Genomic DNA, 16,967 nt, shown 5'->3' with positions numbered 1-16,967 from the left:
AAAAAAACATTCAGTTAGTAATTAATATTTGAGAACTATACTCACGAAAAATTAGCTTGATAGTAATCACTTGCAAAAATGGGCGATGTATCCCGGACTAACTGGGACATAGGAACAGAGTAAGCGACTTTGTTTTATAACATAATAGCTTTCCGCCCGCGGCTTCGCCCGCTTTGTCTAAAACATAATAAATTATATACCTACTCAAACCTTCCTCTTGAATCACTCTATCTAATAATAAAACCGCATCAAAATCCGTTGCGTAGTTTTAAAGATTTAAGCATACATAGGGACATAGGGACAGAGAAAGCGACTATGTAGTGACTAGCTATTCCCCGTGATTTCACCCGCGTAGCTCCGCTCTTGTTGGTCTTAGCGTAATGATATATAGCCTAGCCTTCCTCGATAAATGGGCTATCTACCACCGAAAGAATTTTTCAATACGGACCAGTAGTTCCTAAAATTAGCGCGTTCAAAGAAACAAACTCTTCAGCTTTATAATATTAAGTATAGATGAAGATAAATAAAAGGCCTACCATAACTAAGGGGTAATCAATTGAAGGTTTTTTTTTTATAATTTATGATTAATTGTGTTAACATTCCTCACGTAAATAAAACCGGTATATTAAATGGACCTTTTTTTATTAATTTATTTAGTGGCGAAATCATAGACCAGCTGTATGATCCAAAATAGTCTTGTTTAGTTTTACACAGTGCGTCCTATCAACATGATGTTTCTAGGGGCAAGTTTAATATTTTTAGTTCAATCATGTAGTGGAGTTATATATCATTTGAATGGTGAGTTTTTAATAATTAAAACATTTTTTTTATTTTATTTAAAAAAAAATTAAATATTGTAATAGTTGTAGTTAACATTTTTTTGGAAATATAAGAATTTAGAAGCGCTGAAATTTTATTATTATTTCATATCAAAAAACATTGTCTTTTAATACCTGCTTTGCAGAATACAAACAATCTTTTGAATATAATTTAAGTAGAATACAGCCATAAATAATAAAAAATATTACCTACGTTTATAATATTAGTGTCATCGAAACTCTACCTATCTATTAAAAACCCGCATCAAAATCCGTTGCACAGTTTTAAAGATTTAAGCATACATAATGATATAGGGATATAGGGACAGAGAAAGCGATTTCTACTATTGCTATGTAGTGATGACGTTATTTACGGTAAATTTTGCATATGAAATTGCAGTAAAAATCGGCCAGTACTTTATACATGAAAGGAAAATTATAATTTTTAAGTACTATTTATTTATTTTACCCATATTTCAAGAGCTAAAACTACTCACCAGATTTATTTACCAAAACTTTTTCAAGTGTTTTTCAAATCTATAAAAGTGAAGTCCCGTGTGGGGTAAGGGGCAGATACATTATGACATCTGTTTCACTGATCGATTTTCTTTGGGGACAAGTAGGTGATCAGCCTTCTGTGTCCTACCAGACCGAGACATTTTTTTTCTTCGTCTCCACCGGGAATCGAACCCAGGACCCTTCGGTGTTACGCTCACGCGTCAACCACTGTACCAAGGAGGCGGTTTTTCTTTTACAACAAGTAAAAGAAAAACCGCCTCCTCATAAAAGCCTGATGAATAGGTATGTAAACAAAGCGCCGTAATGTCCAAGATATGATAATATGAATAATAATAAAAAAAAACATGAATAATTATATTACAAATTATAATATTTAAATAATTAAAGTACAATAGGAAGTACTGCATAACAAAAAAAATGAAGTAATCTAGTAAACTGGTTAAAGTACAATCAACTCTATTTTTTGTATTGTATTAGTCCGTTGTATCCACATGCTGGGCAAAGGCCTCCCCAAAGCGCTTCCATGAATCACGATCTTGTGCTATTGTAGACCAGTCTCTATTAAATTGGTCCAGTTCATCCCACCATCCATACCATATAATGTAGATATAGCTATTTATTTTTAAATTATATAAATTACTAGCTTTCCGCCCGCGTTTGTCTAAAACATAATAAATTATATACTAAAACCTTCCTCTTGAACCACTCTATCTATTAAAAAAAACCGCATCAAAATCAGTTGCGTAGTTTTAAAGATTTAAGCATACATAGGGACATAGGGACAGAGAAAGCGAATTTGTTTTATACTATGTACATGTAGTGAAATGTTTGTATTTCTTTACACACCTTGTAAAAAAGCACGAGTTAAATTTTTCTGTAGGAATTTAAAAAAAACGTTTGTCAATTAATACCTACGAAATTTTGTTAGAATGTTTGTTATTTTTCCACGAAAAAACTACTTAACCGGTTTTAATGAAACTTTGCGGTAATATACATCAGAATCATATAATATTATAGAAAATTTGTAATACAATTTGATTTTGACCGTGGGTTCGTCCGCGGGTGAAACCGCGCTTCACAGCTAGTATGTTAGGTGAATGTAGTTAAATAAACAATGAACACTTTTTATTATGTTTTTGTCGTGTGTTTTTTATACTGCACGCATTGGTCATATTCTTTAATTTTATTATAATAAATAAATAAATATTCAGGACAATTTACACACCCGGCACGATCTGATCCCATACTAAGCTTTCGCTTGTGTTATGGAAACCAGATGGTTGATAAACATACATATATAATTTTAAATAAATACTTTTATAGATAACTAGTGGTCCGCCCCGCAAGTGGTACATATTTAGTATCCTATGTCCTTCTCCTGGCTCTAAACTACCTCCCTGTCAATTTTCAGCTAAATCGGTTCAGCCGAGTTATAGATTAACACCCAGACACAGAGCAAACATCTATGTTCATCACACAAATATTTTCCCCGTGTGGGAATCGAACCCACGACCTCTGGTTTGGAAGGCAGGGTCACTACCAACCAAGCCAACCGGTCAGTCGATGCGTTTAAATCTGCTCTACAGCGAATATATTATCGTAATCTCTATTTAAACAATTACTACGCACATTTTTGAATTAATTAACGAACTAAAAAAACTTTCGAACCAAATTTGTATGTAAAATGTTTTATTGTGCTATAAAATTACTCAAAACTATTTAATTAAGTCACATTTGTACGCTAATGTGGCAGAAGTATATTTAGTTGTCTTTTTTGTTAAGAAAAAAATATATTTTTTATCATCACATCACGCATTTAAATTCCGTATAGGTACAATAAAAAAAAACCTAAAAAAAGTCTTTCAAAGTAGTATCTACTTTTTAGACCACGTTTTTTGAAACTCGTCGCGGCAGGCCGAAGAAGAGATGGCGAGATGAACTTTACCAATTTAAAAATTGGTTTGACTGGTTTTCATAAGGACAAGACCGCCATTCATGGAAGCGACTTGGAGAGGCCTTTGCTCAGCATTGGGACATGACAGGCTGATATAATACAATATAACAATATTAGACTATTCAATTTAAAAAATATGTCCTTGAAATATTAAAAAGTATACAAATATTATCATGTCCGTTAACAAACCGGTTCGAACGTGAGAACAATTATTGGAATCCAATCAGAGACAGGTTTTATACCCAACGGGGTTTTACTAAGGGCCATACCCAGATTTGTTAACAAGCTACAGTTCTTATACATTACTAGCTGCGCCCCGCGGTTTTACCCGCAGTGTTCCGCTCCTGTTGGTCTTTTAGCGAGATGATATAAGCCTGTAGCCTTCCTAGATGAATGGGCTATCCATAGAAATCTAAATAACAAGACACATAGAAGTGCTATAATGTCATAATTCGTATGAAAACCGCTGTCGCCAAAATCAACACATTCAAACCGAAAGCTAAACAGTACACACAAGTAAACTATGCCTTTTATTGGACAGCTTGATTTTAGTGAAAACTAACTTATCTATTAAATTAAGCTTTTGAATATGTATCCTAACGCTCGAATTTACGGTTTATTTTAGAATAACATCCCTAAGTATATGAGACTTTTTGCTCCAATACGAACAAACGTGATAATAAGAATGGTCGACTGTGTCATTCATTGTTATTTCGATTACTATGGTGACACTCGTAATACTTGTAAATATTCTATAATTTTAAGGAAAAACGGCATTATTTCTAAAAAAAAATATTTTCCGATGAAATATTATTCCTTTATAAGTATAATTACAACTTGTGGAAGAATTTCCGCAATGGGAATTGCTGAAACACACCATGTATACACTCATACGTCTCCAGAGCAACTGAACAGTGACGAATGCACTGGTGTTGTGCAAATCACCTGAGTGGCGACAAGGTCACGCACGCTTACGACTTCTAGTGTCTTGTTATTTAGATTTCTATGGGGCTATCTAACACGGAAAGAATTTTTCAAATTGGACCAGTAGTTCCCGAGATTAGCGCGTTCAAACAAACAAACTCTTCATCTTTATAATATTAGCCCATTTATGGAGGAAGGCTATAGGCTATATATTATCTCGCTAAATTCAAAAAGAGCGGAGCACTGCGTGTAAAACCGCGGAGCACAGCTAGACCTAGATAAATTAATAGAGTTATATTTATCTGTTAATTTTTTTTAGACACAGAATACGCACGCATGCCGCCTCTAACTCAGCTAGATGATTATGTACAATGCCTACATCAAGAAAACAGTGTGTATTGCCAAGTTGCTGTCACATTACATGCAGAACCGGGGAACGAACTTATGCAAATGATTCAGGTAAGAATAATAAGGTTTTATTAGTATCTGGCAATTAAAAAATAATATGCATTATGCATATCATCACTACCTAGTATAAAATAAAGTCGCTTTCGTTGTCCCTATATCCCTTTGTATGCTTATACCTTTAAAACTACGCAATGGATTATGATGCAGTTTTTTATAGATACAGTGATTTTCGAGGAAGGTTTTAGTTTATCATTTATTGGGTTTAGACAGATCGGGCGAAGCCGCAGGTGGGTCGCTAGTCTTAATATATATAAATCTCGTGTCACAATGTTTGTCCTCAATGGACTCCTAAACCAGTTAACCGATTATAATAAATTTCGCACATCATATGCAGTTCGATCCAACTTGAGAGATAGGATAGGTTTTATCCCGGAAATCCCACGGGAAAGGGAACTAAGCGGGGTTTTCTCTGAAAACGCGGGCGAAGCCGCGGGCGGAAAGCTAGTTAAGTATAAGTTTAAATAATATTTACTGAATATGAGAGGCGTTTGTCCCATTTTCATTAAACAAATTATACATTCAACTATTTTTCTAATAAATAAGAAACAAGATATTGTAGATATGTTTTTGTTGAATTCTTTGTCCAATGCGTAAGATTTTGTATTTATGTATCTATTATAATTATATAGTTTAAGAGGCCTACGCATTGGACAAAAAATGAAACAAAAAAATGCGATGTACAATGTGCCTATGTGTATATTTTATTATTCGACGAATAAATTTTTTCCTTTTATCAAAACCCCACGCGGACGAAGCCGCGGGCGGAAGCTAGTTTTCAATAATTTTAATATTTATTTCTAAATCTGAAATTATGATTTCAGGAATACTCTGCTAATTCATACAAACATTACAACTACAGTTTTGTAAACCACGGTATCTGTGTCACAAAAACATGTAAAAAATTCATTTTAGAACGAGAAACAAAAGAAACAAAGGACCTAGAACAGATCCTCGAGGGATGCCTAAACGAAATGTACGAAAATAAATATGGTTTAACAACACAAATATCAACAATTTATTCTTGTGATCGTCCAAATGAAGGAGTTAAGATAGATTTTGGTGACAAAGTGTTTGGTGCTGTAGTTTTAGGGATAGTTTTATTAAATACACTTGCAACTATTTATGATATACGATTGAGAAGGCGAGGAAAGGATTGTGCTGGTGAGACTTTTTCTATATTACATGAATTAAATGAACATAAGATATAGTCTACAGGGTGTAATCGTTAAGTGTGCACAAGCGATTATTCCGTAACTATTCCAGATATCAATAACTTTAAACTGATATCGAAAGAACTTAACCTTATGAGTAAAATGGCCATAATCAATTTTTAAAAATAAAATCGCCTGTGCACACTTAACGATTACACCCTGTATAGTATAGATATAGTTAATTATAATTTCATTTCAGGTAATCCATTATTATTAAGTTTCTCAATAATACAAAATTGGAATCGTCTTGTATCATCAACTTCGAATCCAGATCCTAGATTTGATGGCTTTCAGGGAATGCATGGAATGAGGTATTTATTATTTGAACAACAAAATATCCTTATTATTTAACTACCTACTAACTCCTTTTAGATGACTTTCATCATTTGGGTAATCAGTTACAATAGTTTTCTCTAGTCTTGTAAAAATACAAGATTTTATAGTTATCAAGTTGATTCAAGAAAATTCTAATGTTTTATCGGCATGAATTGTGTTGATAGGAAAAAAATAATACGACGTGTATCTAATTCAACTGATATATTACGACTAAATTATATTCTAATTAGTTACATACATACTTTTTTTTTAATTAAAGATAGCCAGGCATTTGACTGCATCCTACCTAATGGTAAGTAGTGATGCAGTCTATGAATGGGCATGCCTACCTTGAAAGAGCCTATTCACTTTTACCCTGAACATATCTGGATTATAGGTTTCTGGAAAGACAGACGCGGGCAAGGCGTTCCAGTCCCTCGCAGTTCGGTTTATAAAAGAGTTCTGAAACCGTTTTGTGCGCAAAAAAGGTACATCAACTACGAAAGGATGGGAGCCAAGCGCGCGTCGAGATGTTCTGTGGTGGAAAGGGGAGATACTACAATTCTACTCACAATTTAAATACGCGACATCAGAAGAGAAGACATCTAAATCTAATTTATTGTTATTTACAGAACAATAACAACATTTTTGATGATGACAGCTCACGTGGCGTGGCTCATTGGGGATGGAGCTGTTGATAATCCTCATGATTTTGAAAAGGTGTAGTTAGATTTAAATTTATTTAGATTGCATGTTTTAGATGAATCGAATACGATTTATATTATTGAAAGGTGCACAGTCAAAAATAGAAATATGTAGGTATATAGATTGTAGATAGTGCAGACATGTGTACGGTGTACGTGCAGGGATGCGAGTGTTAACAAAAAATTGGTTGTCTGTAAAGTCGGTTTACTGACGATAGTTGAACGTGACAACGTCCGATTGTGCTTCTTTGTCGCTCGTTCCGCGCTCTCGCTTGCACTTCAAGCCTTACATGGAACGCCTCAGAGCGAGGTAACGCCGCATGAGTCATGTTTTTTCGTGCGTGCAACCGGCTCTATCGAATTATAAGACGTTGTCACGTCAAAAATATAATAGTTTAGTAGGTATCTTTTACAAAGTAGAGACATATTATTATTACTTTATTACTATTATTAGTTATTACTTTACTTAATACTAGCTTCCGCTCGCGACTTCGTCCGCGTGGTGTTTTGATAAAAGGTAGCCTATGTTCTGTGTCAAGGTCTAATATTAATATAGTAGGGATTATAAATGCGAAAGTTTGTGAGGATGTGTATGTGTTTGTAACTCTTTCACGAAAAAACTACTGAACCGATTACAATGAAATGTATATATAATGTACTACTTAGTATGTGTATTTTGGTAGCTGTTGTTCATAAAATTATTTGACCAATAATTTAATATTTTTATTTCTTTACAGTTATATGAAAATAACGTTTACCAAGTATTATTCAATGGGACATCTCTAGTACAATTATACTTCTTATTATCTGGATTATTGTTAGTTTATTCCATGAATGTGAACTCTGAGAAGATGAAGAATTCTTGGGCGCTGTTCCCTGTTATATTATTCTATAGAATGTGCAGGTTGGTACAACTTTTTTTTTTTATTGGTAATAGGGAAGCGCTTGACCACAATCTCGCCTGATGTTAAGCTGAGATGTGGTCTAAGATGGAACGCGCTTCCCTAGAAGGTACCACTCTACGCTTGAAGCCCCCATATTGTACTCGTAACTTAATAATAATTAATCTTAATGTAGTCTAATTTAATAATATACATTTTAATAATAATGATATTTTCTTTGATATGCATATTCAAGATGCTGCAATTGATTGCATAGTTCATTTTGTAACCTTTAAATAAAATATTCAAATTCAAATTCAAATTTTTTTTTATTCAAATATTATAGATCAACGTGTTTAATACGGATCTAATTACATTTAAAATATCAAAATTTCCAAAGAAAATTTAATTAAATTCAATTTCAAAAAAATATTATTTTATGGACTGTGCCGGTTTTAACCGCATTGCTCCGCTTCTGTTGGTCGTACCGTAATGATAAATATCCTTTCACTTTTCTGGATAAATAGGACATCTAACACTGAAATATTATCTGCAAATCCTACCCGAATTTCCTAAGATTTCATTCAAACTTTTATTACCTAATTAAATTATCTATTTAACGATTTTTCCAGACTTACACCCAGTCTAGCTGTTGTCCTAGGCTTCGTGATGACCTGGTTCAGACATTTGGGATCAGGTCCATTTTGGGGTATGATCATAACACCAATATACAATGACTGCAGAAAGTATTGGTGGTCACATTTACTGTACGTCAACAATTTCATAGAGGGCAATAAATGCGCTATTGAAACTTGGTAAGTATTTAAAATATTATTTAAATATGAGAAATTAACAAAATAATCTTATGATCCTGAGGAATTATTGTTGAAGTGAAACTTCTAGGCGCGTTGAGAGTAAATTTCAAGATCACGTCATGGCAATGCCGTCAGGACATGGAGTAAGACGACGATTTTGGTATCCTTGAATCTTGCCAAAGAAGTTTCACTTTTGACACGTGTGCTCGGCACACGCTTTATTTATTCATTTTGTTACTTTACAGGCATTTAGCAGCAGAACTACAAATATATACACTAGGACTAATAGTGTACTTGGCTACACAGAAGCGGTTTAGAAACCTGTGTATATTTGTAATATTTCTGGTTGGATGTGTGAGTCCAGCTGTGCATGTGTGGGTGTATGATGTGGAGGGGATCATGCCTTTGTCTCCTGAGTAAGATGTTTTTCTATATGTCCTGGCATTAGATAAAAAGTAACTGAAATATTTGGATAGAAACAACCTATTTTCCTGATGATGTAGATTTTTTCAAATGAAAAAGTTTAAAACTTGATGAAATAGTTTTTGAGTCCATCCATAATAAACAGGAAAAATATTACGTGCTGTTGGATATATCAAAATAGGTGGAGCTGAGGCTACACTTATTTTGATGTGTTTTTTAAAGCGTCATAGTCTGAGATCCCGTGGGCTTCATACTTTCGTTTGGTATAGAATTTGTTTAATAATCAAACCTATGAAATGTATGAAAACATTTTTTTTTTCAATAATTAATGAATCTTATTCTGGACTGAAATTTGTTAGGCACCATTTGCAATATATTTATTAAGATATTAACTTTAATATAAAATATGTTTCATTAATTAAGCATCTCGGTGAAGGTCGTTTTATATCGGGATCTCAAGTATAATATACCAAGTAAAATGAATTAGGAAGAAACTGCCGACTAGATCTACGAATTTTCAAATATTATCGTTTTCATAATATAATTAGTCATTAATGAATACAAATTAATCTTTTACAGACTATTTCGTTCTCTAAACAGCCCGACGTTCACTAAACTCTATGTTCTGTTCTACAATAATACCTCATGCTTTGCCATGGGCATGTTACTCGGATCCTTCATATACAATGCCCAGAAGAATAAAATTCAATTCAAGAAAAATAAGGTACGTACCATTTGTATTCTTTGTATTGATGAGGTGTTTTTAAGTATTGGTACTAGGTGTTGTTTCCTTACTTCCATTGCTTTAAAATTAAATAATATAATGTGTTTTCAATATTAAATGATTGTGAACCTTATCTCTATATGAAGAAAGGTAGAAGCGCTCTTTGATAACTTCAGTTACCATTGTTATGATGTATCTCTATGCAAAACACTTTGTTATCAACCAGTATACTAATTACTTACATACATCACCTCTTATTACCTACATTGATTACATTATCCATACTTAATATACTTAATACTTAATATACTTAATACTTAATATTATTAATATTATAAATGCGAAAGTAACTCTGTCTGTCTGTCTGTTACTCAATCACGCCTAAACTACTGAACCAATTTTCATGAAATTTGGTATGGAGATATTTTGATACCCGAGAAAGGACATAGGCTACTTTTTATCCCGGGAAAATGATGCAATCCCGGAAATCCACGGGAACGGGAACTATGCGGGTTTTTCTTTGACTGCGCGGGCGAAGCCTCGGGCGGAAACCTAGTATTTTATAAAGTCATAATAAATTGATGAAAAGAAGGGGTTATTAAATTCGATAATAATGTAATTATCTATTTTTATAACTCCTTATTGCACAGCTTATAGGCTCACATAATGTACCAAGCTTATAGGCTCACATAATTTATAGAAATTCGAAGGGTGCGTATTTATTAAACACGTTTTTTACGCTGATTTTCTTTACTGGCAAATTAATATAATATGATCAATGTTTTAATTTCTCTTAGAATTCAAGACCTTTTGTTTACAACTCATATTACACAATATAATAGTAAAAAATATGACTTCATCAATGATCATTATAGAATATGTCAATTCAAAAACGCTTCTTTATGTCTTCATTTGAATATGACCTTACAGCCAACATTTTATGGGCCCTCTTAACATGGGCAGTATTGGGCGAGTAGAGGCAATCACGATAGTGTAGAATGCCCACAGAATATATATACTCAGGAGAAGGCCAATGTCTATGATCGGCCGTCATTGTAGATTTTTATTCGTAATCGCGGTAATGGTGACCAACATCGACGATCGATTGTTGGGCCAACGCTCTCGATTGTGAAGAGGGCCCATGAAGTATTTATTAAATGTTTTTATGGTTTTCATTACAGATACTAGGAGTACTCCTATGGCTTACACTTGTATTTTGCGTACTTATCGTATACAGTGGCTCAGTCTTCTACAAAGATGGACCCCGAGCGTCTGTAGGACTCAGGATGTTACATGCAGCGTTTATTAAAGTCTTATTTGGTTCTATGATTGCGTTCATGGTTTTGGGCATGGTGTTAAGGTTTGAAGGTAATTATGGTAATCATAATATTTATTTTCTTAGAAACATTGTATCTGTAACTCAAAAAAATGTACATATTATTTCGTACCTATCAAAATTATAGCTAAATGTGTGTAGTGTCTCAATTACTAAGGCAGTAAGGTTACTACACCTTACTAATATTGTCATCATTCACTGTTTAAAAGTTATTGATTTTATGTATATTTTTGAAAACAGTCGTTAAACTAAGTTTATGAATCAATGAATATAAAGACGAATTAATATAAATTCATATGGTCTTGCATAAAACTTTTGGGAACATTGTGTGTTAAGTGTAAAAAGGATGTACATATTATAGTAGAAAGAGCAAGTAAATTGCAGTTTGAAAGGATTTGGACGAATGTCGATGGTAAAATTTTAACTGTAAGTAATACCTACGAATGTTTATATTTTATTTCAGACACATTTTGCGACATAATCGAGTGGAGAGGGTGGAAAACACCCAGCCGGCTGACGTACGGGGTGTTCTTGGTACATTTCAGCATCATACACTACATCCAGGGCACGAGGACGCAGCTGTCTCACGTTTCGTCATTTAATTATGTTAGTAGTTTCTATTTTATTGGTATCTTTTCCCAGAAATCTTTAACGGCAATTTATAGTAGACCGTATCTACCTATTATTCTATTTTTTTAGTTTTTGAGCCTTAAGATTTCGTAATAGTCGATAGTTTGGACGATTTTAGATTCGCCCGCGCAGTCAAAGAAAAAGCTGTATAGTTCCTGTTCCCGTGGGATTTCCGTGATAAAACCTATCCTATGTCCCGGGGTAAAAAGTAGCCTATGTCCTTTCTCGGGTATCAAAATATCTCTATACCAAATTTCATGCAAATTGGTTCAGTAGTTAAGGCGTGATTGAGTAACAGACAGACTTACTTTCGCATTTATAATATTAATAATATTAAGTATTAAGGGGGCGCATAAAGCAAAATAACCAATCTTCTATTAGATGATACGTGTAATATGCAAGACCAAATCTAAAAAATAAAATATATATCAAACTAGATGATATGTTCAACGATTCTGTTTAATCAAAAACATAAAATATTAAAATTTACTCGATAAAAAAAAATCACCAAGTTAGCTCTAATTTTCACACTTTTACGTTTTCTACTTGACATGGTAATACTTATTATGATTTTTTTTTCATAAACAATTATATTAAAACATTTGCAAGATATTTGTCAGAGCATTTTGTGTAATTACTTTTAGTTTTGGTTTTATCTGCGATAAACCACTTGGTAAAACTGTACATTATAGGGCGTGGAATTTGGGGGTAGTGGGGGGTGGAGAGAGGGGGGGTGGGTACTAGGAACTTCCCCTGTAAAGGGGGGGGCGCGAAAATTAATAGTTTTCGAGATATTTACAAATTAAGTTTTGGTCCGCCTAAAGCAAAGGGGGCGCAAAGTAAGGACTTAGAAAATTTTTGATCTAAAGTGAAAATTGTATAGGAATCATAAAATATATAATTTTTATTCAAAACGCTAAAATAAGCATGTTTTATAAAAAAAACTTTTTCTCTAAAATAAAAAATGGCCGAGATATTCGCCCTCAAAGATTGATGATAAAACCTAACCTAACCCTTTCCCTATCTCCTCATGTCTTTTTTATATTGTCTCAGACACTGCCTTAGCTCCGGCGCTACGGGAAGTGCAGCCCTTCCGCCCTTGCGTGACAAAGCACGGTCGCCCGTACTCCACTTCGCAGCTTCAGCTTATTGGTCGCCTTCGGCGACCAGCCTCAGCCGCTCCGCTCCGCACGGCTCCCGAGCTTTGTCACGGCGGGCGAGGGCTGCTCTCCCTCCGCGCCTCCGGCTTTTTACATACACTCTAGGGGTAGGGCAGACAAGACCACGTGGAATTCGGGGTTGACAGCTTCGGTTCTGTGGCAAGTCTTATGATAATGCAATGCTTATTTTAGCGTAACGTTTTTTAGCTAGATTCGGACTTTCGCAGCTTAATATTGAATACATAATATTCCATCATTGAAAAAATTTACATTTTACAATCCGTCATGTATCTTGGTAATTATCAAGTTTAGAGAAAAGTTGCCCCAACAAAACATGCTTTTATTAGCGTAATCTTTACGATAAAACAATAATAAATAGGTGTTATAATGATACCAACTCCATCAAAAATTTTCTAAGTCCTGCGCCCCCTTTGCTTTAGGTATTTTTTTCCAGTTCCACATTGATCTGAAGCAATTAATATTAATTATTACTTTACAATAATAGTTTTCAATACTAGTAATATTGCATTAGCTCTTTGATTTGAAATATGACAGATTTAATGTAATAGACATTAGTATGACCTGTAGTTTTTTTTTTGTTTGAGTGGGAATCGCCCTAAAATCGCTTCTGGCACTCGCCGGCCGCTGCAGCGGCACGCTCGCTTCGCTCGCTCGGCTCGTGCGGCAGTTCAAATGTTAACCTAACACGCTCGTCGCTTCGCTCCTCGCTACCTATTTGTATGCTAAAAGTAAAAGTTTAATAGTTTTGTACAGTTTAAGGGCTTAACAGGAGTACGCACGAAACGATCTCGACTGAAAGGCAGCAAACGAACGGTAACTGAAAATGACGTCGTTATTGTTTTGTTCCACGGTACAAAGCGTACAATTAATATTGGACAGCGCTAGTCGTCCGCTAAACGGATGAATAAAATAAATTAGTCGTCCGATTACCGGATGAATAAAATAATTTAATCGTCCGATAACATCTATTTATCTATATAGTTAGGTTATCGGGGTTTCTTTAGAGAACTGCCGCACGTATTATAGGTTTTTTGTGGGGGGAGGAGGGCACACGTAGGTATTTGATTTTTTTTTGCGCGTCGACGGAGCCCCGCTTCGCGGGGCTCCTATTTCTGTGTAGTTTTTTTTTTTAAGAAACCTAACCTAACCTAACCTAACGGCTAACCTAACCTAACTTGATTTTTTTTTGCGCGTCGACGGAGCCCCGCTTCGCGGGGCTCCTATTTCTGTGTAGTTTTTTTTTAAGAAACCTAACCTAACCTAACCTAACCTAAAGGCTAACCTAACCTAAACCTAACCTAACGAATTGAGGGTGAATATCTCCGCCATTTTTGATTTTAGCGAAAAGTTGTTCCTATAAAACATGCTTATATTAGCGTTATCTTTACGATAAAACAATAATAAATAGGTGTTACAATGACACCAACTCCATCAAAAGTCCTGCGCCCCCTTTGCTTTAGTCCAACCCAACTAGCTTTAGTGTTTTTCGGATTACTAGATAACCTTTTAGGTTATCTAGTAATCCGAATAATCGGACGATTAAATTATTTTATTCATCCGGTAATCGGACGACTAATTTATTTTATTCATCCGTTTAGCGGACGACTAGACACTTCGTTAATATTTTTGTTAAATTATAAATTGCGAATATTAATAATTTTATTTTATTTAATCTATTTTACAAAAACTATACTTAATAATAATTATTTTTAATGTTGTTCTTAAAAAATATACAAATTTCATAAATAAAATTTAAATTATAATATTTTTTTTGTTAGATAGAAATGTTTTACCTGAAATGAAACGCGTTTGACAATCGCTGTAGGTCAATTTGACACTGTCATAACAGTAAGTTCGCGTTTCAAAGATAAAATGGAGTAAAATTTTCCGATTTTCAAAAATTCGTGACTCAAAAACAAAAAGTTTTCGCGCTGTGAAATTTCAGATTTAGGTTCCATAGGACAATAGCTAACCACAAAAAAAATTACGACTCTCAACTCCACGCCCTATAATGTACAGTTTAGCGTGGTTTTATCGTGACAAAATCAAACGTTTATCTCGAGAAAAAAAGAGCGCCAAAAGTGGTTTATCGCAGATAAAACCAAAACTAAAAGTAATTACACAAAATGCTCTGACAAATATCTTGCAAATGTTTTAATATAATTGTTTATGAAAAAAAAATCATAATAAGTATTACCATGTCAAGTAGAAAACGTAAAAGTGTGGAAATTAGAGCTAACTTGGTGATTTTTTTTTATCGAGTAAATTTTAATATTTTATGTTTTTGATTAAACAGAATCGTTGAACATATCATCTAGTTTGATATATATTTTATTTTTTAGATTTGGTCTTGCATATTACACGTATCATCTAATAGAAGATTGGTTATTTTGCTTTATGCGCCCCCTTAAGTATATTAAGTATTAAGTATATTAAGTATGGATAATGTAATCAGTGTAGGTAATAAGAGGTGATGTATGTAAGTAATTAGTATAATGGTTGATAACAAAGTGTTTTGCATAGAGATACATCATAACAATGGTAACTGAAGTTATCAAAGAGCACTTCTACCTTTCTTCATATAGAGATAAGGTTCACAATCATTTAATATTGAAAACACATTATATTATTTAATTTTAAAGCAATGGAAGTAAGGAAAGTGAGATTCCATCTTTCTTCATATACAGATAAGTTTCACAATCATTATAATATTGTTTTATTATGTTGTTCATAATATTTTTTTTATATTATTTCAGTTGATGCACCATCTGAGCATCGTGTGGTTGTCCTTCTTCCTCGCCGTACCAATTTACTTGTTTATCGAATCACCATTCATTACATTCTTCAAAGTGTTATTATTTGGAGAAAGGACAAAGGAAAATGCTACAAAAGCTCATTAAAACATTTTTATAAACTAGCTTTGCCCCGCGGTTCAGGAAATAAACGAACATTTATAATATTAAATAGTATAGAATATCATTAGATAATTTAAAATGTTTAGTTTTAAAGAAATGTGCTTAAAACTAACTGAAGTAAAGACTCATAATAATATGTGTAGAGGTATGCCTTTGAAGTTAAGCTAAGAAGTTAAGAGAGATAATTTTATTAAATGATATTGAAATGTGCTTTGGTTATTTCATTTACGAAGTGTCTAGTCGTCCGCTAAACGGATGAATAAAATAAATTAGTCGTCCGATTACCGGATGAATAAAATAATTTAATCGTCCGATTATTCGGATTACTAGATAACCTTTTAACACTAAAGCTAGTTGGGTTGGACTAAAGCAAAGGGGGCGCAGGACTTTTGATGGAGTTGGTGTCATTTTAACACCTATTTATTATTGTTTTATCGTAAAGATAACGCTAATATAAGCATGTTTTATAGGAACAACTTTTCTCTAAAATAAAAAATGGCGGAGATATTCACCCTCAATCCGTTAGGCTAGGTTTAGGTTAGGTTAGCCTTTAGGTTAGGTTAGGTTAGGTTTCTTAAAAAAAAACTACACAGAAATAGGAGCCCCGCGAAGCGGGGCTCCGTCGACGCGCAAAAAAAAATCAAGTTAGGTTAGGTTAGCCGTTAGGTTAGGTTAGGTTTCTTAAAAAAAAAAAACTACACAGAAATAGGAGCCCCGCGGAGCGGGGCTCCGTCGACGCGCAAAAAAAAATCTAGTTTAGGTTAGGTTAGCCGTTAGGTTAGGTTAGGTTAGGTTTCTTTAAAAAAAACTACACAGAAATAGGAGCCCCGCGAAGCGGGGCTCCGTCGACGCGCAAAAAAAAATCAAATACCTACGTGTGCCCTCCTCCCCCCACAAAAAACCTATAATACGTGCGGCAGTTCTCTAAAGAAACCCCGATAACCTAACTATATAGATAAATAGATGTTATCGGACGATTAAATTATTTTATTCATCCGGTAATCGGACGACTAATTTATTTTATTCATCCGTTTAGCGGACGACTAGCGCTGTCCTTTCATTTATTTATACATATATCACTACTAATATTATAAATGTGAAAGTAACTCTCTCTGTCTGTCTGTTACGCTTTCCCGCTTAAACCTCTCA

General features: G+C 34.0%; 1 protein-coding gene across 1 annotated transcript; it reads left to right on the top strand.

Annotated features, from left to right (window-relative positions):
• The first annotated feature begins 723 nt into the window (after nt 1–723).
• Nucleotides 724–15,803, top strand: LOC149481407 (nose resistant to fluoxetine protein 6-like). Its single transcript, XM_089705294.1, has 12 exons — nt 724–798; nt 4,535–4,674; nt 5,505–5,844; nt 6,094–6,205; nt 6,842–6,929; nt 7,651–7,817; nt 8,427–8,609; nt 8,855–9,025; nt 9,612–9,756; nt 10,938–11,124; nt 11,556–11,698; nt 15,660–15,803. The coding sequence occupies exons 1-12, from the start codon at nt 729–731 to the stop codon at nt 15,801–15,803; spliced, it is 1,890 nt and encodes a 629-aa protein (XP_089561420.1). The 5' UTR covers nt 724–728.
• Nucleotides 15,804–16,967: the final 1,164 nt, after the last annotated feature.

The sequence above is a fragment of the Colias philodice genome, chromosome 16 (assembly GCF_061535455.1).
Source record: "Colias philodice isolate Cphi_HAF_F1 chromosome 16, ilColPhil1 Martin Lab GWU primary, whole genome shotgun sequence".
Classification (NCBI taxonomy): Eukaryota; Metazoa; Arthropoda; class Insecta; order Lepidoptera; family Pieridae; genus Colias; species Colias philodice.
The sequence above is the reverse complement of the archived record's forward strand: the minus strand, read 5'-3'. Positions and strand labels throughout refer to the sequence as shown.